The 18,432-nt window shown below is 58.4% G+C and overlaps 6 protein-coding genes and 1 non-coding gene across 7 annotated transcripts; 3 read left to right on the forward strand and 4 right to left on the reverse strand.

Annotated features, from left to right (window-relative positions):
- Positions 1-354: 354 nt before the first annotated feature.
- F5144DRAFT_519246 (major facilitator superfamily domain-containing protein) lies at positions 355-3,540 on the forward strand. The gene is made up of 13 exons (XM_066786680.1): positions 355-509; positions 563-845; positions 935-1,071; positions 1,123-1,196; positions 1,251-1,259; positions 1,315-1,412; positions 1,460-1,580; positions 1,632-2,025; positions 2,083-2,213; positions 2,294-2,416; positions 2,593-2,818; positions 3,077-3,182; positions 3,253-3,540. The coding sequence occupies exons 2-13, from the start codon at positions 578-580 to the stop codon at positions 3,333-3,335; spliced, it is 1,770 nt and encodes a 589-aa protein (XP_066640517.1). The 5' UTR covers positions 355-509; positions 563-577; the 3' UTR covers positions 3,336-3,540.
- A 484-nt stretch (positions 3,541-4,024) lies between these two features.
- F5144DRAFT_551280 (uncharacterized protein) lies at positions 4,025-7,803 on the reverse strand (the record flags this gene model as incomplete). Its single annotated transcript, XM_066787684.1, has 3 exons — positions 4,025-4,039; positions 4,437-7,434; positions 7,757-7,803. 3 exons carry the CDS (start codon positions 7,801-7,803, stop codon positions 4,025-4,027), a joined length of 3,060 nt encoding a protein of 1,019 aa, XP_066640518.1.
- A 1,202-nt stretch (positions 7,804-9,005) lies between these two features.
- Positions 9,006-9,945, reverse strand: F5144DRAFT_371920 (thioredoxin-like protein). The gene is made up of 2 exons (XM_066784508.1): positions 9,524-9,945; positions 9,006-9,464 (listed from the first exon to the last, which is right to left on the reverse strand). The coding sequence occupies exons 1-2, from the start codon at positions 9,856-9,858 to the stop codon at positions 9,137-9,139; spliced, it is 663 nt and encodes a 220-aa protein (XP_066640519.1). The 5' UTR covers positions 9,859-9,945; the 3' UTR covers positions 9,006-9,136.
- Positions 9,946-10,886: 941 nt separating this feature from the next.
- F5144DRAFT_371905 (uncharacterized protein) lies at positions 10,887-13,257 on the reverse strand. The gene is made up of 3 exons (XM_066784507.1): positions 12,970-13,257; positions 12,135-12,895; positions 10,887-12,070 (listed from the first exon to the last, which is right to left on the reverse strand). The coding sequence occupies exons 1-3, from the start codon at positions 12,977-12,979 to the stop codon at positions 10,907-10,909; spliced, it is 1,935 nt and encodes a 644-aa protein (XP_066640520.1). The 5' UTR covers positions 12,980-13,257; the 3' UTR covers positions 10,887-10,906.
- Positions 13,258-13,683: 426 nt separating this feature from the next.
- On the forward strand, positions 13,684-16,081 carry F5144DRAFT_372069 (phosphatidylinositol-glycan biosynthesis class S protein). Its single transcript, XM_066784510.1, has 2 exons — positions 13,684-14,382; positions 14,463-16,081. The coding sequence occupies exons 1-2, from the start codon at positions 14,074-14,076 to the stop codon at positions 15,855-15,857; spliced, it is 1,704 nt and encodes a 567-aa protein (XP_066640521.1). The 5' UTR covers positions 13,684-14,073; the 3' UTR covers positions 15,858-16,081.
- On the forward strand, positions 16,053-16,145 carry F5144DRAFT_t154. Its single transcript has one exon. It is a non-coding gene; the product is annotated as a tRNA-Phe (tRNA).
- A 287-nt stretch (positions 16,146-16,432) lies between these two features.
- On the reverse strand, positions 16,433-18,243 carry F5144DRAFT_595911 (cytochrome P450; the record flags this gene model as incomplete). The annotated part of the gene is made up of 2 exons (XM_066790745.1): positions 16,433-17,954; positions 18,008-18,243. The coding sequence occupies 2 exons, from the start codon at positions 18,241-18,243 to the stop codon at positions 16,433-16,435; spliced, it is 1,758 nt and encodes a 585-aa protein (XP_066640522.1).
- Positions 18,244-18,432: the final 189 nt, after the last annotated feature.

Genomic DNA, 18,432 nt, shown 5'->3' on the forward strand with positions numbered 1-18,432 from the left:
TTGGTCATTAATATCCCTCCACGGGACCTAGCAGCGATACCGGGGCCCTGGTACGGATGGATTGCCGAGTCCTTTTGTTGTTGATGGCGTTATTATTCCCGGCTATTGCATCGGTTCCCACGACCCCTTTTTGGTATGCAACCCCCACACCCACGCGCTCTGGGTCAATCCGAAACCGAACTATGTGAACGTGGAAGGCCTGTCTCCAGCGATAACTCCGCCAGGAACGAAATCGTAATGCTGCGGTTGCGCTAGTCGGGAAATTGGGGCCGTTGAGTGGGCGGATAAGGCGCTCAGGGGTTACGACATCGACTTGTAAATGTCGTGATCGGCTAGAAGTTGGAACGGCCCCTGCAGCACAACACAACGGGGATAAGCGATGTTCGGGGACAACGGTGCTCGGGCGTTCCGGAAGGCCGATGCGTATTGAAAATTGAACTTCTCTTTTTTGAGAACGTACAAGGTGAATCGAACGACAGCCGGTTCGTCGTGCCCTAGTACAGACTGAGGTTCGTTAACGTTACCCCTGCGTGAACCACGGTGGATTTCTAACTTACAGCAGATTTCCGATAACACAATGGCTCAGCATTCAGAAACAACTGGCGATCAGCCTTCGGAACAGACGCCCTTGCTGGGCAAAGACGCGAACGCGAACGGGCACGGCGGCGTGTCTGTTTCGGCAGTCGAAGTTCCTGTTGAAGAGCCACTCGTGGGGAATGGTAATGGAGTCAACGGCGCAATATTAAAAACAGGAACGGACGATGAAGAGAGTCAAGGGCAAGGAGAAGTCGAAGAAGCGGTAAACAGAAACCACGTCGCTCAGATCATCTTAGTCTTGCTGATCGGTATGTCTTCAATGCTTCTTGCTGATCGGTACTCTGGATGTCTTGCAATCGCCTTGGCAACCAATTGATGAATACTAATGGAGTTAAAGGCATCTTCGTCGCGCACGCCGACGGGTCGATCCTCTTAGCGACACACCCTATCATCGCCTCGGAATTCAACGACTTGGAAAACTCAAGCTGGCTGATCACCGGTTTTGCCCTGGCCGGGGCTGCCACACAAACACTTGTAAGCCGCCCGAGGGTGAGAAACTATTCGTAACTAACAAGAGGTTCAAAGTACGGAAAACTGAGTGACATCTACGGCCGGAAAAGTTTGGTCATCACCGCTTATGTTATCTTCGTCGTTGGCTGGTGAGTTCTCCATGTTCAGATCCGATTTGATATCGTTCTAATTACCACCAACAGTGCCATTGTGTAAGTCTTGTTGAATCACAGGGCAACGAACCGTGTGAATCCTAATGTCAAACAGTGGCATGGGCCAAACCATGTGGCAGGTCATCCTCGGCCGAGTCATTTCGGGGGCGGGGGCATCTGGGATGGCCGGACTAGTCTCTATTCTGATCACAGGCAAGGCCATCGCTTCACTGATGGGAAATCAAAGCTAACGGGCGTAGACCTTCTCCTGATTAGAGAGGTTGCTCAATGGCGTGCCTACGTCAACCTAGTTGCCACTTTGGGCCGCAGCATTGGAGGACCGCTAGGCGGATGGCTGGTTGATGTTGTTGGCTGGCGATGGTGAGTTCTGCCAACTTGAAACCTCTAAGAGACACTAATAGCATCCTTTAGGTCCTTCTTCGGCCAAATCCCTCCCATTATACTCGCCATCATTCTCGTGACTGTCTCTCTCCCCGGTTCCCCTTCAACTACCGAGCACCTGGATACTACCGCGGGCCCAATCAGCCGGAAGAGCAAGCTTAGCCGCGTCGACTTCAAGGGCTCCATACTCTTCACATTCGCCATTCTTGCGCTGCTCCTACCAATCGAGCTGGGGGGTGTCAAGCTGCCCTGGTCTCATCCAGCCATCATCACTCTCTTCAGCCTCAGCCCCGTACTGCTGTTTGTCTTTGTGGCGGTCGAGAAGCGGCAGGCGGAGCCGATCTTGCCCCTGGAGATTTTCCACCGTCGGGATGCCGCTTTGTCTTTTCTCATACTGGGCTTCCAGATTGCAGCCCAGCTCGGGGTGCGTCTGACCGCTGAGCTTGTGAAGTGGGTGTGAGAGAAACTGACCGTCCGCCAGCTCATGTTTTCAGTCCCTCTTTACTTCCAGATCACGACTCGGGCATCCAACACCGTTTCTGGGGCACATCTTGTGCCTGCTGTCGTTGGTAATGCGCTCGGCGGGTTGATCTCGGGGCTGCTCATCAAGAGGTAAGTGAGATAACTAAATAAGGGGGCAACTGGGCGCGAGCTTCGTAAAGGTAAAATGCCTACCTAACTAACCCTGCCAGGTCCGGTCGTTACAAAACCCTCATCATCCTCGCCGTCACGCTCTCCTCCTTTGGTTATCTTCTGCTCATGCTCCGCTGGCACGGCAACACCAACTTCTGGGAGTCTCTCTACATATTCCCAAGGTATGTGCTCCCTTCTCCCCATCACCTCCCTTAAACCCCTTGATCCTTTCCCTTTACCTTTCCTCACTCCTCTCATGATTCCCTCCCATCATCCTCTCCCTCCCCGACCCCCACCATCACCACACCGCCCCCAAAACTTGAAATCACCCACTAACCCCCCTTTTCCGTTCCCACAGCGGTTTCGGCACAGGCATCGCCCAATCTGCCGTCTTCGTCTCCCTCCAAGCCGTCGTCGCCGACCCCGCCCATCTCGCCCCCGCCATCTCCTTCATGTACCTGACCAGCACGGTTGCACTGACCATCGGCCTGCCGCTCTCCAACGCTGTCATGCAGGCTGTGCTGCGCCGGGTGCTGGAGGGGAGGTTGTTGGGGTTGGGGGTGGGGAGGGGGGAGGTTGTTAGGGTGAGTTCTTGTTTTCTTTTCTTTCTTTCTTATTCTTTTGAGTCTTCGTTGTGGTTTTGGGGTTTTACTCGTTTCCTTTTTTTTTCCTTTTCTTTTCTTGCTCTCTCTCTGCGCCTCCCATCCCCCCCCCCCCCCCCCCCCTTACCCTTTTCCGTTCTCTCCTTGGTGTCTCGTTTTGCCAGTAGGATCAACGGTGATACCCCGAGCGGGCCGTAAACACGTCTCTGAGTATAACTAACTGGCTGACTCCGGCGGTAGATCATCGAGAGCACAGTCTCAGACGTCGACTTTATCGACCGCGTCACAGGCAAGGTGCGGGAAGCCATCGTCAGCTCATACGTTGACGGGCTGTGGTGGAGCCACGGTAAGTGCTCTCATCTATCATCTATCCGGCCGCAGACAGGCCCCAATCCCTAACCCGCTCCACTCCACAGGCGCCTCCTTCTTGTTCTCCGCCACGGCTTTCGTCTTGACCCTCTTCATCCGCCAGAGGCCTCTCGGTGGCCCCAGGGCGTAGGGTAGGTAGCTTGGCTGTCTGAGCATGCCGGGAGAGACAAACTTGTCTCGTTTGATGATGGACAGTGGTATTCCCATGTCGGCCGAGGTTGGGGGAGTCGTTATAAAAGGGAAACACAAGCTGGGAACCTAGTACAGTAGATTGGGAGGGTGGATTTTGGAACCCGCAAAAATCCAAAAAAGATCAGATCCCTAAGGCGTACGTGTTAAAGTGATACAAGGCGTGTACATACCTAGTTTGGGGCTGGTTCCCGTCGTATCAAGAGGTTGAGGATAATCCGATGATAGTATATGGCCATCTTCGTATCGGCCTCTTGCACCTTCACACGGCAGAGTTCGAGTTCGACCATCCGAACTTGCACCTCAACGGCTGAGATCCGCAACTTCATCAGCGCAAGTTAGGACGTGACCACTGATGAGGCTAACCACGGAACATGAGAATGCGCTAGCATACGAAGGAGTTTGTATTCCAGTATCCAATGTTATCCAAAATACTCGACATCATCTAACATCTCCAAGAATGTGCAACACCACGTCCATGATATAGCACACGCAGCCCCCATATGCATATGCCCAACCCGATTCACTCATGCCCATGCTATCATCCCATCATTCCCATTCCCATCACCAGCACACAGGCCCTTCAACAAACACACCCTTCATCCAACACCCTTCAAGAAATACACCGTTCTACAAACACGCCATCTACAAAACACCCCACACCCAAGAAGCAAACAACAGACAAGTGCTGTACAATACCCAACTCAGTTCATACCCAACTCAGTTCATACCCAACATCTAACCATAACCCCTCACCACCCCCCTCCCCCATCACAAAGCTCCATCACGAAGCTCCAATCCCCAACCCAACCCTCTGCCCATACTGCTGCCCCCCACCAACACCACCCCCACCCCCTTGCCCACCACTCCCCCCCGCACTCAACGGCCCCCCACCCCCACCACCACCGCCCGTCCCCGTCCTCTCCCTCATCCTCCTCCCCTCCATCAACCCCCTCAACCCCCTCTTCTGCAAGCCAATCACACTGCTCAGCTCCCCCGCCCAGATCTCCCTGTCGGCCCCACCCCGCTCGCTATCACCCACCTCTGACGTGCTCCACTCGCTCCCGCTGACACTCGCCGTGGCGCTCAGCTCATCGCTGCTAGGCGGGGCGCCGGGGACAGAGGTGCTGATGCTCAGCCCGCCGCCACCGCCGCGGGCACCACCGCCGGCGTCCGAGCTAGCGACGCTGCTGCCGCCGCCGCCGTTGGCGTGCTGCTGTTGGTGGTGTTGTTGTTGGGCGTTGTCGAGGGAGTAGCCGGCGAGGGCGTCGAGGGCGCTGGTGGCGAGCGGGAAGAAGTTGGGGTTGAGGGTGCCGTCGATGCCGCGACCGCCGCCGGCGGCCATGGCGGTGGCGTTGAAGACGGCGGCGGCGTTGCGGCTGTCGAGGAGGCCGTGCAGGCGCTCGATGACGGCCTCGACGAGACCGTCGACGCGGTAGGGGCAGGCGATTTGGAGGAGGCTGCAGAGGATTTGGGGCGTGCACAGCGGGGAGGAGGGTGCCGGGAGGCTGGAGGTGTAGAGGAAATGTAAGAGGGCTTGGAGGGTGAGGTAGGTGTGCGGGAGATAGAGGCACCGCGGGCGGCTGTTGGGGGGGAGGGTGCGCGGCGTCGGGGCCGTGTTGATGGCGGCGGGGTCGACCGGCGCTGGTGATGCGCCAGAGGCTCCGCTTCTACTCAAGCCACCGAGTGAATACAAAGTGCTGCCGCTCATATTCCCCGGGGTAATGGTAAGGTTCGAGCTGCGGATCGGACCGCTGGGCCCGGACACCGAGTTTGACCGCAGGGTCGCTGCGTCGCTGCCGTCCTGTGTTGCCGTGCCCTCCCTCAGTAGCTGGACAAAGTACGGACCCCATCTCCTTGCCACGATTCTCGAGTTGATCGGTATCCGCTCGCCGCCGATGCAGAGAATATCCATGTCTGCCAGTTCTCTCAACGCGAGGGCCTTCTCGCCTAGCTCTTCCGCAGCGCGGTTGTGAGACCTCCCGCCGGCAGTGAAACCCGCTTTCCGGGCCAGACTCAGACCGGGCCCCGTGTACGGACTGCTGGCGCTGACAAAACCGCTCATGGGGGCGGTCTTCCGGGGGTTATCGTAGAAGCCAAAGGCCTCCAACTCGACCATGCAGACATTGCTGAAGTTGATCCTGCGATGATTATAGTCATCCACGAGGCTCCGCTTCCTGTTTCCCAGCACGACGAAGGTGTTCCGCCTATTCCACAAAACGCCGCGGTTCCAGCTGCCCTGGCTGAACACGGCGCCGCCGGCATCGATGCGGCTCCACGTCAGGTTTCGCAGGTCCAACGCCCAGAGGGCATATTCCTGCTTTGACGATGTGAGGTAAGTGCCGCTCACGACGAAATGCGTGTCAATGACGCCGCCGTTGGGGAACCGCAACCCTGGCGGGCTGTATGTCCCGCTCATGGTCCGTTCGCTGAGGTGGCCATCGGGCGCCCTGATCTGCAACTCCAGTTTGACGTCCAAGAAATTGTAGTTGCTGTAAATAAGCATGCTGGATCCGGGCTCTCTCGCCTCCTGGCTGATTCCACCAGCCTCCAGTCGTGGGCCGCCCGGGAATGTCTTGCCGAGTTTCGAGGTAACCGAGGGGGGGAGTGGTGCCACAACGCTGCGATACGCGCCACAGCTCTTGCCCAGTGCCTGTGTCGAGACCCATTTCAAACTGCGCAGGTTGAAGACGCTGATCTGCTCGATGTAGTGGTTTGCCGCATCCTGCCCGCCGACCACAATCATCTCACTGCCGCCAGTGCCATCGATATTGATGCCGATTCGTCCCTCGTTCGCGTTGCCAGTAGAAGGGTTGTGTTGTAGCGCGGAGAGGGGTGCCCTGTGGGAGACGAACGCTGCCGAGGACGGGAGAATGCAGGCGCAGTGCGCGTAGCGGCCCTGTGGAGCGTCTTGTGTGGGGATGAAGGTCCATTTTTTGGTCGGCACGTCATAAATGTAAATATCTGACATGACCGTGACCTCGGGCTGTTGGTCTTGCGGTATGTTTTTCTGATTCGTCGTCGGAGACATCCCACCGTAGCATACAAGCTTCGTATCGCCAAGCGCGCACATGGAGTGGAAATACCGCGGCGGAGGAATATCGCCCGACGTCTCCAACTTCGTCCAGTGGCGGCGGATCAAGTCGAGTTCGTACAGGTCCGCCGTCAAGGGCGCCGGTCTGCTCCTAGACAGTATCCTGCCGCCAAATACATATAGCTTATCCCCCACGATAGTGGTCGTGGCTCCCACTAGCGGATGTGGTTCCCTTCCTGTTGTCCTATGCACGTTGCACATTAACCCCGACAGGTGCGCTGAGGGAGTCGCGGTTCCGACAGCAGGACCCCCGCCCTGGGTCCTCGACTGGCCAGGGTTTGGCGACTGCCCGGCGGATAGCGGGCCAGTGCTCTTCGGCGTCAAGTTGTCCTTCCGTTCATCTTGCCCGTCGTGTCGCGATGAGCTCGCCAGGCTGCTCTGGCTGCTATTGATGCTCGAATCTGGGCCGTGACCGGCCTGTCCTCGAGCATATAGCCCGCCGCCCATATCCATCGACGATAATGAATCCATAACGTTCACTCGGCTTTCCTCGTCGTCGGTCTCGGTGTCAAGAATCGTGGCCAAACTCGATTGCCGGGGAGGGGCCAGAGGAGTCAAAGGGCTGGCAGGAGAAAGCTGCGGCGGCGGCCGTTCTGGCAGTGGTTTCGAGAGACTATCCTGCAGGCTTAGGCTTCGCGCATGTTGGGGCAGCGGCGTGCGAGTGCCTCGGGATAGGAGGGGCGCGGAGATCGGGGAGTTCTCGAGCGAGGAGGGCACGCTGGACTCGGGGGGTCGACGCAGCGAAAGTTTGGGTGGTCTTCCGGGCGCAATCCTTTTGATGCCACGAAAGGCCGAGGATAGGATATCGGACGATGATTTGGAAGCTAGTCGATCCTCGGATTCCGAGTCAGACCGGCGGCCAAAGTAGTCGTCGAATCCCGCCTGCTGCTGGCTGGATTCACCGGGGGTTAGTCGATACGACATTTTCGACGCGTGCAAAAAGGTGCTACGCGGCAAAAAGCGGCACAACGAGCCAGAATGAAAGCGGAAAAAAAAAAGAGAAAATATTCCGGTGTTTCGGGGATGGGACGAAGTGGTCAAAAATCCGGCGCAGCCGACGGGTCGTGACGGGACAAAAATGTGAAGCCGAAGTCAAAGTATGGTATACAAGAAAGGGACAACACCGCGCAACGTGGTAAAGCAAGGAATAGGAGAAAAAGAAGTTCCAGAAGGGCAGTTTTGGGGTGGTCGCACGCACGGAGGCACAGCCGGGAGGCAGGACGCAACCGTTAGCCCAGGCCCACGGCTCCTGATCCTGGTGGACTGACGGGTCAAAGGGACCGGGGCGGGCCAGGCATGCGCCGGGGAGGTCCATGGTTGCGGCTCCCTCCGGCGCCTGGGGCTCTCCCGAGTCGCGGCATATCCACCCAGCGATCTTTGTCAAATGGGGCAGAGGAGGTAGTAACGGGGTAGAGTGACAATAGGGAAATTCGCGGAGTGTGTAAGCGAGGCCAGGGGGGTAGAATTCTTGCCCGCACAAAAAGGCATGGCGACCGGGGTGAGGATGAATCGGAAGGGTGCCGGGAGAGAGCGGGCGGCGACAAGATCTGGAGGGGGAGAGAGAGTCGGAAGATGCGCACGCACGTACCCGATAAGATATTTCACCAATCAATTCTAGGTTGGATTTGGGAACCCGAAGCAGGTAGGTCGCGCCGCAACGAGAGAGACGGTGGAGGAGAGGAAGACGGGAAGTCTCTCGTGGTCCGGCCACAGGTTGCTCAGTCAAAGCAAAGTGCACCGCACGGACGGACGACCTTTTCGGGGTGAGCGAGCGGGAGAAAGGGGGGTTCGCGCCAGTCGAGAAATGAGTGGACTCGCGGATGAGGTTCGCAAGCGGCAAGGCCGAAATCGTGAAATCTCGGAGCCGGGGGCGTCGCGGGACACGGTGGTCAGCGAGTGAAGAGGTGAGCAAGTCGGACAATGCGAGATGTTGAAAGAAGGTTGCGAAGCCGCGCTACCACGAGGGACCAACGCCAACCCGTTGAGACGAGACGGAAGGACCGCACGAGGCTTTCCGTGCACCTGGGAGGAATGTGGGGTTGGAAGAAGGGATCCGGCTAGCGCTGCAAGTGGCTGCTGGCTCTCTTTGGGCGCCTGGTTGGTGGGGTGGAGCACGGATCAATTATTGGCTAGGCGTCCTGACTCGAAACAACGACCCGAATTGGCGGCAGGCAGGCACCCGAAACAAATACCCATAGCAATGGACACCATCTCCGAGGTTGCGCATCCCTGTCTGTTCGGAGATGGCGAGAGGAAGCAAGAACTAGGCCCTTGTTTGGACTTACATCGACGTTTCAACGGAAGGAATGCCACCGACCAGCGGAAGCAAGCGACGACGCTAACTGCACGGGGAGCCGGCAAAGCCACGTGGAACAGACGGGGATGATAGCCACTCAGGGTCAAAGAGAAAGCGTTTGGGAGAAGATCGTCAATTTCTTGTTGCTAGCTCAACGGCGCGCACACAAAAAGCCATGTCCGCCAACGCCTTCCAAGCATCCGCAATATCCCAGTCAGATGGCAGAATTTGAAGCCATATCAAAACATCCATGGGGGTAGGTATTCCGCCCATGGTGCGGCATTCTTCGAGCATTAGCGTGACCTGACCATCTTATTATCCCTCTTGCATCGCACTCTCCACCGTCTAGCATTTAAGCCTCCTTGGGCAGGGGGGTGAAGCGCAGGTACGGCTTAACGACGCGCATGTTGGGGAACAGGGTGGTGGCCTGCTCGCCCTTGATGGTAGGGTGGACGATGACATCGTCACCAGGCACCCAGTTGATCGGGGTGGTGACCTTGTGCTTGTCGCCGGTCTGGAGCGAGTCCACAATGCGGAGGATCTCGGCGCTGTTGCGGCCGGTCGAGGCGGGGTACGACAGGATGGTGCGGATGGTCTTCTTGGGGTCGATGACGAAGACGGAGCGGATCGTGAAGGCAATGCCCTTCTCGTCCACGTTGGTGGTGTCTTGGTAGTCGATCCTGGAACACCCTGTCAGCATTTTTGAAGAGGCCAAGAAGCATGTTCCGTCAAAGCTCACATGTCGTAGAGGTAGGCAATCTTGCGCTCCTTGTCGGCGAGGATGGGGAATCCGACGAGCGAGCCGGTCACCTCGTCAATGTCCTTGATCCAGCCCTCGTGGCTGCCCAGGGTGTTGGCCGAGAGGCCGATCAGCTTGACGCCACGCTTCGCGAACTCGGGCTCGAGGCGGGCCATCTCGCCGAGCTCGGTGGTGCACACGGGGGTGTAGTCCTCGGGGTGGGAGAACAGGATGACCCAGTTGTCGCCGATGAACTCATGGAAGTCGATGGGGCCCTTGGTGGTCTCGGCCTGGAAGTTGGGGGCAATGGAGCCCAGACGGAGGCTACAAGGCATATGTTAGCAACAGACCGTGGCATGACTTTGGTGATCCTGTTGTTCGCCAGAAACAGCGCATGGAGGCACATACGGTGCTGATTGACGCTCGGAGGCCATTTTGTCGGTTTTGGGGTATCAAAGTTGTATTGATGGTTGGGTATCACAAAATAGATTGGAATGAAATGCAGGCCGTCACGGGATGGGACGAGCGGGAAGCAACTTGGGATAAGTAAAGTTTGGATCGAAAGACAGGTCCGAGCTGGGGAGGGCAATGAGGGGCAGCAGCAGATTTAAGACCTCAACGGCCCCTTCCCTCGGCGATCTGTCCCCACGAGGCGCCAAAGAAATTCCAACCGCTTGCATTAATAACCCGCCTGTCACTCCTTGGCCTCATCCGTCTTTTCCCTGCACACAATGGCCGACCAGTCGCCGACTTGGCCATCTCCGAAGCCCAAAGAAGCTCCTGGTGACGTTCCCGGCGCCGCAACGCGGGGCAGTTGACCCCTCCATCAGCTTGCCGTGGGGTATCGCTGCCCCTCTGCGCCCTGATTGGGATTGGCGTCCCATTGCGCGATCAATGACGTATCTCATTGGCTGTGGAGCATCATGTCATTTGCTGCAGGTTCGCGCAACCCGCTGGTTCTTGAGGCTGGGTATTTGGTGGGGGTTACCGACTGGTTGACGAGCCTCAGAAGCTCGCCCGACGGCACGCTTCTTTCTGTGCACGGCGGACCTGCAGTGGATACATGGTTTTATTTCGGCATCAGCTTTGGAGTTGTGCCATTTCGATACTTTCTCGCACGGTGGGCGAGAACCTTGATGGGTACCTGGTGCTTGCAGCTGAGGAGAGCTGCGCTTCCAGCATTGCGCTTAAATGTACATGTCGTCGAGGAAGCGGCCCCGATTCCGGAGCACCAGAAGAAGTCAGGAAGACAGGGATTGTATTTAACGTCTCAATATGTTTCTAAATATACCACCGCCTATCCATTCTACAGGGTATACTATGAGTTAAAGGCATGTGGGTGATACATCTCCACGGTGTAATAGCTCCAGTACCTAGCCAACCTCAGAGCTTGACCTGCCCGCCTTGCAGGGCCTTCCAGTCAGCAGGCCCAAACTTCACATACGAATCCCCCCTCAGCCAAAAGACATCGTCCGACCCCGTCTTGGCCGGATCAACGCCCTCACTTCGCAGCCCCGTCTTCTGCTGCTTGTTCGTCCCCGTCGACTGCGCACCCTCGCCCTTCACGACCCGCACAAACAACGGCAGCGCATACTTGGGCAACCCGGCGCGCACGTGTGTCGCCAGCGTCTTGAGCGTCTTCTCGCTCGGCCCAGCCGCCGCACCACCACCCCCATCCCCAGCCACAGGCCGGAACGCAACCGCCGCACAACCGGCACGGCCCTCGTGGTGGGGCAGCTCAACACCATACACATTCGCCTCAAGCACAGCTGGGTGCGTGCCCACCACGAGCGCAACCTCAGCCGTAGAAACATTCTCGCTCTTCCAGCGGAAGGTATCGCCAATACGATCATTAAAAAACACGCGACCCTCCGCATCCCAGCGCACGACATCACCGGTGCGAAACCATGCATCACCACGCGCAAACACGTCCCGCATGATCTTCTTGCCCGTCGCCTCGCGATCCCCATAGTACCCCTGGAACCGCGACTCCACGTCCGCCGGCGGCAGCCGGAACAGCAGCTCGCCGGGCTCGCCGTCCGGCGCGCGCCGGCAGAGCCCCGTGCGCGCGTCGCGGAAGGGGAGTTCCGTGTCGTGGTCGATGGCGGCGAGCGCGACCGAGCGCCCGAGGATCAGGTTGTAGAGCGAGCCGCTGCGCCCGATCGCGCCCATGCTGTAGTCGTTGCGGCTGAGGTTCCAGGTCGCGAAGCTGCCTTCGGTGGCGCCGTAGAACTCGGCGATGGTGTCGATGCCGAATCGCTGCTTGAACTGGTTCCACACGTCCGGGCGGAGGCCGTTGCCGAAGGCGATGCGGACGTGGTGCTGGCGGTCGAGGTTGGCGCCCGTGGCGGGGTCGATGCGTGGTGGTGCGGAGAGCAGGTACCGGCAGGTTTCGCCCACGTATTGGATGATGTTGGCGCGGTGCTTGCGCACGTCGTCCCAGAACCCGCTGGTCGAGAATTTGCGGCTCATGGCGAAGGTGCCGCCGACCGAGACGGTGTGCGCGAAGCCGAGCAGCATCGCCGTGCTGTGGTACAGCGGCATCGCCTGTTATCGGTGAGTGAGATGGGGGAGCGTGGAAAAGGGTGACGGGGGGGGGGGGTAGACTCACTGTGTAGAACACGTCGTTCTTGCCCGTCCCGATCCAGCGGGATGTGAAGCCGCCCACTACCGTGATCTTGGACCACGACACGATGGCCGCTTTGGGCAACCCGGTGGTCCCGCTCGTGAAGATGAGGATGCCCATGCTATCGCCGGTGGCATCGGACCGCAACTCGTCGGGAGGCCGGGTGGGCTCATGCGACAGCATCTGGGTCTCGAGCTCTGGCGTAACAACCTCGAACGTGACTTGGTCCAGCTCTGAGCGCACATCCTCCCCGACATTCCCGGCAACTACGGGATCGATAAGGACGAGGCGGGCTGTCGCCTTCTTCACGCAATGCGCCAGGGGTTTGCCCGTCAAGTTGTAATTGATGAGCGCAGGCACGGCACCCAGCGCCCAGGCCGCAAAGACGAGAAAAAGGAGGGTGTCGGTGTTTTGGAAGTCCAGCGCCACCATATCCCCTTTCTTGATTCCTCGTCGCTCCTTCAACCAGGTCGCATAGCGCAGCACCGTGTCGTACCCCTGGGCGTAGGTGTAGGTCTTGTCCTCGAAGCGTATAAACACGCGGTTTGCAGAGGATTTGGAAGTGGCCAGGTCCTCAAGGCGGTAAAAGAAGTTGAGTCGCCCTCGGTTGGTCCACCACGCCACTTTGGCGAGAGTCGGGAGGAGGGAACCCAGGAGTGCAACATCGTACGAGACAAGGGCCTTGCCATTGATGTAAGCTGCCACCGCAGCCAAGGCCGGGAGAGCAACGGGGAGAGGTAGAGGCACTATGATGTTAATCCGGGCTCTCTCGACCGATGGAAAAAGGGTCAATGGCTGCCATGGCCGCCACACCACTCACGGGAAGACATTGTCGAGCAACCCAGTCAGGTCTGGCGCTATTAATACTAAATGAGAAATAGAATGGATATACTAAAAGCTCGGCCCGGACTTCGGGGCGCGGCGCATGGGTATCAAAGAAATAGCGCCTCTAGGAAATGGAGACGTCAGGATAGGGCGAAGGATGGAGAAGATGGAGAGTGGGAGACTTTAAGCTCGCAACGCTGGTTGACCGCGGCAATTCCTAGCGTTTTATCTGAACCCATCGGGGACGGGCCTGAGAGACAACACCGACGAACAGGGATCAAGACTGGGGAACGCCAGTATTGTTCCGGATTAGGGTAGCGATGCGGGCGAGGGCAGCACTTGGAATGAAGAGTCCCAAAACCCACGCGCGCTTCCACGGGTCCCACGGGTCCATGCCGTGTGCCTACCAACGACAGCTGTCCGTTGTGTTAAAATAATGCAGGGTTGGCGGGCACTTGCAGGCTCGCGAGTTGAGCGGGATGCTGCACGGGTTGCATAGGGCGGAATCGTGCCTCGGCTCATTGCGAAGCAGATCCAGGGCTAGCAGCCGCGAAAGCCAGGCATGACGACACCTTTGAGCAAGCAGCAGTCCTCAAAGGCTGAACCTGTGGGCAGGCGGGGCAACATCCCAAACGGAGATTGGCTGAGTGATTGGGAGCCGATTGAATTCGATCTTTTGTACCAGAAACGGGGGCGAGCTGTTCCCACCTGTCTTCGCTCATCAGATTATTTCTGTATTTCCACATTGCATCGATGGTGTAAATGTGGCTCTGTCGTCAAATGCTGGAAAGAGAATGCGAGAGCTCAGGGACAGCGAATGCAGTTCCGCTCGCTGGCTTGTGCAAGGGTTGGCCCAGACAAATTACCTCGGGACTGTCAGCCAGTCAGTGAATTGATAGGCGTCATGTGAAGCCGACAGAGGCAAAGCCAAGAAGCAGACTTTTGGAGTGAGTTATCGGTCGGGCTCGTCAAGGTTTCAGCTCGTTCGTTATCTTCACGTGCAACGCTAGTCTGGGTTGGCACGGCCCTGCAGGTCATTTCTTGGTAGGACACAGGGGCACGGAGTGAAGCGTGTTCGGCGCGACCCGACTGTCGATGGATGGGCAACCCGTTTTCCATCGCCATGTCGATTCAACAGCCGCCCGATAATGGTGCGGGGCACTTCAAAAGCCCGGCCGTCAGTTCGGATCCGGTAACTTCCAACACCAACACCAACACCAAAGATGGAGCGCAACCCAAAAAGGAGCCACCGCCCGAGAAACCGTCTGACATACGGCGACGTAGCTACATTATCCTTTCGTTCTGGTTGATCGTGGTGCTTCTCGGCTTGCCGATATGGTGGAAGACGACTACTATCTATCGCGCCGACCTCCCTCTGCAGGAGATGCTGGATTGGTCTGACGGCAAGGTATGTATTGTCTCCTCGTTGGTCTTGGGAATGGCTCGTGGAGGGTGGCTGTGTGCTGACCTTGCTCATGCTCGCTCTAGGCTTGTCGACCGGTATTCCCCCTCCGTATCTCCATCCAAGCCAATGCGCTCCAAGAACAAGAGGCCCAGAACCTCCTCCGCCTCACACAACACGCCCTCGACGACCTAAATGACTTCTCCGGCCACCACTTGCGGCTGCAGCTGGCCCCGCCGTCTGCGCCTGAGCAACACGACCGCGAGAGCGTCTTGACGATCCGACTCGTTCCCGGCGACGCGACCACGGCCAAGTTCGATCCGCACGAGCCGATCCTCGACATCACATACCCGTCGAATGCCATTCCGTCGCCGACCTCCTCGTCTTCGCCCCTTGCCACGTACGTAGCTAGCCAACTGCGGTCAACCTTCGCCGAGGAGCAGGCCACCATCTCTTACCTGCTATCGACCAATTCGATCCCTTCGGATCATCGGCCGCAAGGACTGTCGTCAGATATCTCCGACTCGCTTTCTAAGCGCACCACACGATCATTGAAATATGCGCCGACCTACCACCTCACATTCTCGCTGTTTACGAGCGGGCCGCTACCGAGCAGCTGGGATATCGACGGGGCGATCGGCGAGTATATGAAGCCCGTGCTCGATGTACTTTCGCCGATCCACAACTTTACGATCGACACGCAGGTGCAGCTTTATGCGACGCCGGGGGTTCAGAACCAGGTGCTCAATAAGGAGGATCTCTCCTCGTTCATCAACGCTGCCGAGTGGCCGCTGTCGCCGTCCATTGGGGGCGCGCCCACGGTTAACTTCATCGTCTTTGTTGGGGACCAGACAATTGCAGCGCCGGCGCAAAGCGCTGGGGAAGATGGCGAGCCCGGCCCCTCATCCCATTCATGGATGATGCCACAATGGGGCACCGTCTACCTACTCCCTCTCCCCAACGACACAAGCCACCTCTCAGCCGAGGCACTCAAACAGCCACTGCTCACCTTCACCTCCCATCTGCTCTCACTCACCGGCACCCCGCAATCCGGCTCGCTACCCCTACGCCTCTCCACCCTTTCCCGCATCCGCTCCGCCGACCTCCTCCTGCGCGCATCATCCACACTCGGCTCCCTCGCACGGCTCGCGCTCGCACTCCCATCCATCTCCATCCCTCCCCGCGTCGCCGACGGCGTGTCCAAGACGATGCACCACCTGCGGCTCGCCTGCGAGACGCTGGGCGGGCCCGAGGGCCTGGCGCACGCGCGCATCGCCGAGGCCGAGGCCGAGCGCGCCTTTTTCGAGAAGAGCATGGTCGGCCAGCTGTATTTCCCCGACGAGCACAAGATTGCGGTTTACCTGCCGCTGCTGGGGCCCGTGGCGGTGCCGTTGGTGATGGGGCTGTTGAATGAGTTGAAGACGTGGTTGAAGCGGAGGAAGGAGGCTGGGAAGGTGGGGAGGGAGAAGAAGAAGGAATAGGGGTGGTGGAGTTGAAGTTTGGCGTTGGGTTGGTATGCTTTGTTTGTGGTTAGAGCAGTAAATACATGGTAATTGCGTTGGACTGTTGAACATGGTGTTGGTCACAAATGGGGTTGCGCTGGTCAGGTTGGTCGACCACCGGCGTTCTGTGAGTCATATCCACTCAAACACATCACGAACTCCATCAAATCAGCTGCGGGTTTAGCTCAGTTGGGAGAGCGTCAGACTGAAGTAAAACTTCGGGAACTACAAATCTGAAGGTCATGTGTTCGATCCACATAAACCGCACACCATTCTTTTTCGTTTCGAATCTTTTGCTCCCGTTGTTTTTGTGGGTCTCACTCAGAAATGGCATCAAGAGGAAAGGGGGGGCCCATGAGGGAGCTTGGCACTCTTGCCTTTGGAACTTTTAAAATAAAAAAACACTCCTAAGCTTCCTGGTGGCCTTTAGATCTTTAAATGAGATTCTGTTCCCCTCGCCCACATAATCCACCACAGCACACATCTATGTAAGGTATTAGCCATTAACCGATCCAATTTTCTATTCCCTTTATCCAATTGCGCCCATCCCGCCTCTACCACTGTTTCCGCCTTCGTATCCTTGCCGGCAGTTTCCGATCTGGACCCATGGCACCCGTTGGGAACACTCTCATGTCGGGCTTCGCCTGTCGTGCCGAAACAGGATCGAGCAGCTCAATCTCAAACTCCTTCATTATGCCGGCCACCGCAACCAACATCTCCTGCTTGGCCAGGTGCCGACCCGGGCAGATCCTGCTGCCGCCGCCGTAGGGATAGAAGTAACCCTGCAGGGCGGAAGTGTGGTTGATGGGTTTCGCCGTCTTGTCATCCTCGGCAGTCTTCTCCCCCGGCTTGGAAAGTGCAGAGTTGATCACTTCATCCGACTTGCGCACCGGGCCGCTGGCAGGGTCGTCGGGGTACTCCAGGAACCGCTCGGCCCAGTACTTGTCAAGCGGGTGCTCGGGCTTCCCGTCCCGGCCGATGCGCCCCTGGTTCCAGAACTTGGGGTCGTGCGCGCCAAACCAGACAATCGACAGCATCAGCGAATCCCGCGGCATGCTCCACCCGCGCAGCTTGAAGTCGTCCGTCACGGGGTTGCGGGCCGACGTGGTGGCGGCGCAGAAGCGCAGCGACTCGAGGTAGACGCCGTTCAGCAGCGGCTTGCTGCATAGCGCCGACACGTCAAAGGCATCCTTGCCCTCGTCGAAGCACTCGGCCAACTCGGCGGTCACACGCTCCTTCAGGTTCTCCGAGAGCAGTACGTTGAGCAACACCCATCCCGTGGCAGGGATCACGTTAGCGTTAGACGCCCACAGGAAACCCAAGTCCATGCTCACGCAGCCCTCCAGCGAAAAGCCCGCGTTGTCAAACATCTCGGCGCGCATGCGCATCAGGCGTGAGCCCCAGATGGGCTCGTACTCGACGCCGGCCAGGGCTGGATCGCGGTAGTCGAGCTTCGCGCGGGCGTGCTCATACCACTTCTGCAGCGACGCCAGCACCCTGTCGCGGGCGGCGTACGCCCTTGGAGCCATCCAGCGCGGCGTCCGGCGCAGGTAGGTGATCAAGTGCGTGTCAAATTCCCAAAACTCGCGCGAAAAATCCGGGCACACCTCGAAGATGCGCTCCCCGAGCAGACCCTCACACGCGGCATGGAACATCTCCCCGCGCAGGAACGCATACAAATCCGGCAGCTCCACCCACTCCTCCCCGACCTCCACCGCGGGCTCCCGCAGCCGCGCCGCGTAGTTTTCCGTAAACCGACGCACCATGCCATCCAGCGGCGCACCACTAAGCATGGCGGCCAGGTCGCGGTGCTGGTTGTACAGGACGCGGTGGGCCGGGTCCATGTGCTCCCAGCCGTCGAGCGGCTTGGCCGTGTCGCCGGAGCCGTCGCGCTCAAACACGGCCACGTCGGCGGGGCGCATCCCGAACTGGTCGCGCATCGCCACCACGATGATCGGCTTCATGGATAATTCCCGCGCCGCCCGGAACATGGCCTGCACGGCTTCGCCGGGGGGGATGTAGTACATGTTTTCGAAGCCGACGTTGAGCCGGAAGGGCACGCTGCCGAAGCGTTTGCTGGGGTGGTGTGAGCGTTGCATTTGGGTTTTTGAGGGGGGTGGGCTGCTTACAGCGTTTTGGTGAGAAATCCCTCCGTGTCGTAGGCAAATTGGAACGTGTTGGCCAGCCCTGGGATGGTGTATGGCACCGGCGGGGGATCACCGCTGCCGCGCACATGCTTGCTCCAGTGCGCGCTGAGCGATGTCAAGGCGTATGTGAGAATGAGCGGTAGGAGTAAGGCGGCGGCCGTAAAGACAGCGCGTCCGCCGAGGAGTGCCTCCAGTGAGGCGAGCGACTCCAGCGCCATGTTGTATTTTGGTGTGCTTGAGTGGGAGTTGAGAGAAATTGAGGATGCAGTGAGCTTTTATCTCCGGCTGCGCGCTGCACGCTCTCGTTGGCGCGTCGCCCCCAACCAACGATCGCCATGCGGTTAGCGCGTCAGCACCAACGTGCGGGAGTTGATGTAACACGGAATAGGATTCAGGGTATATGATTA

Source organism: Chaetomium tenue (genome assembly GCF_020726465.1).
Source record: "Chaetomium tenue strain MPI-SDFR-AT-0079 chromosome Unknown F5144scaffold_6, whole genome shotgun sequence".
Lineage (NCBI taxonomy): Eukaryota > Fungi > Ascomycota > Sordariomycetes > Sordariales > Chaetomiaceae > Chaetomium > Chaetomium tenue.

Bases quoted from the DNA above. Each gene is read 5' to 3' on its own strand.
- F5144DRAFT_519246 (XM_066786680.1), top strand. From the start codon at position 578: ATGGCTCAGCATTCAGAAACAACTGGCGATCAGCCTTCGGAACAGACG. The intron at 846-934 runs GTATGTCTTCAA...ATGGAGTTAAAG, and splicing joins CATCTTAGTCTTGCTGATCG to GCATCTTCGTCGCGCACGCC. The intron at 1,413-1,459 runs GCAAGGCCATCG...TAACGGGCGTAG, and splicing joins AGTCTCTATTCTGATCACAG to ACCTTCTCCTGATTAGAGAG.
- F5144DRAFT_371920 (XM_066784508.1), bottom strand. From the start codon at position 9,858: ATGCCTTGTAGCCTCCGTCTGGGCTCCATTGCCCCCAACTTCCAGGCC. The intron at 9,465-9,523 runs GTGAGCTTTGAC...AGGGTGTTCCAG, and splicing joins ATTGCCTACCTCTACGACAT to GATCGACTACCAAGACACCA.
- F5144DRAFT_371905 (XM_066784507.1), bottom strand. The intron at 12,071-12,134 runs GTGAGTCTACCC...CACCGATAACAG, and splicing joins AGAACGACGTGTTCTACACA to GCGATGCCGCTGTACCACAG.
- F5144DRAFT_372069 (XM_066784510.1), top strand. From the start codon at position 14,074: ATGGGCAACCCGTTTTCCATCGCCATGTCGATTCAACAGCCGCCCGAT. The intron at 14,383-14,462 runs GTATGTATTGTC...TGCTCGCTCTAG, and splicing joins TGGATTGGTCTGACGGCAAG to GCTTGTCGACCGGTATTCCC.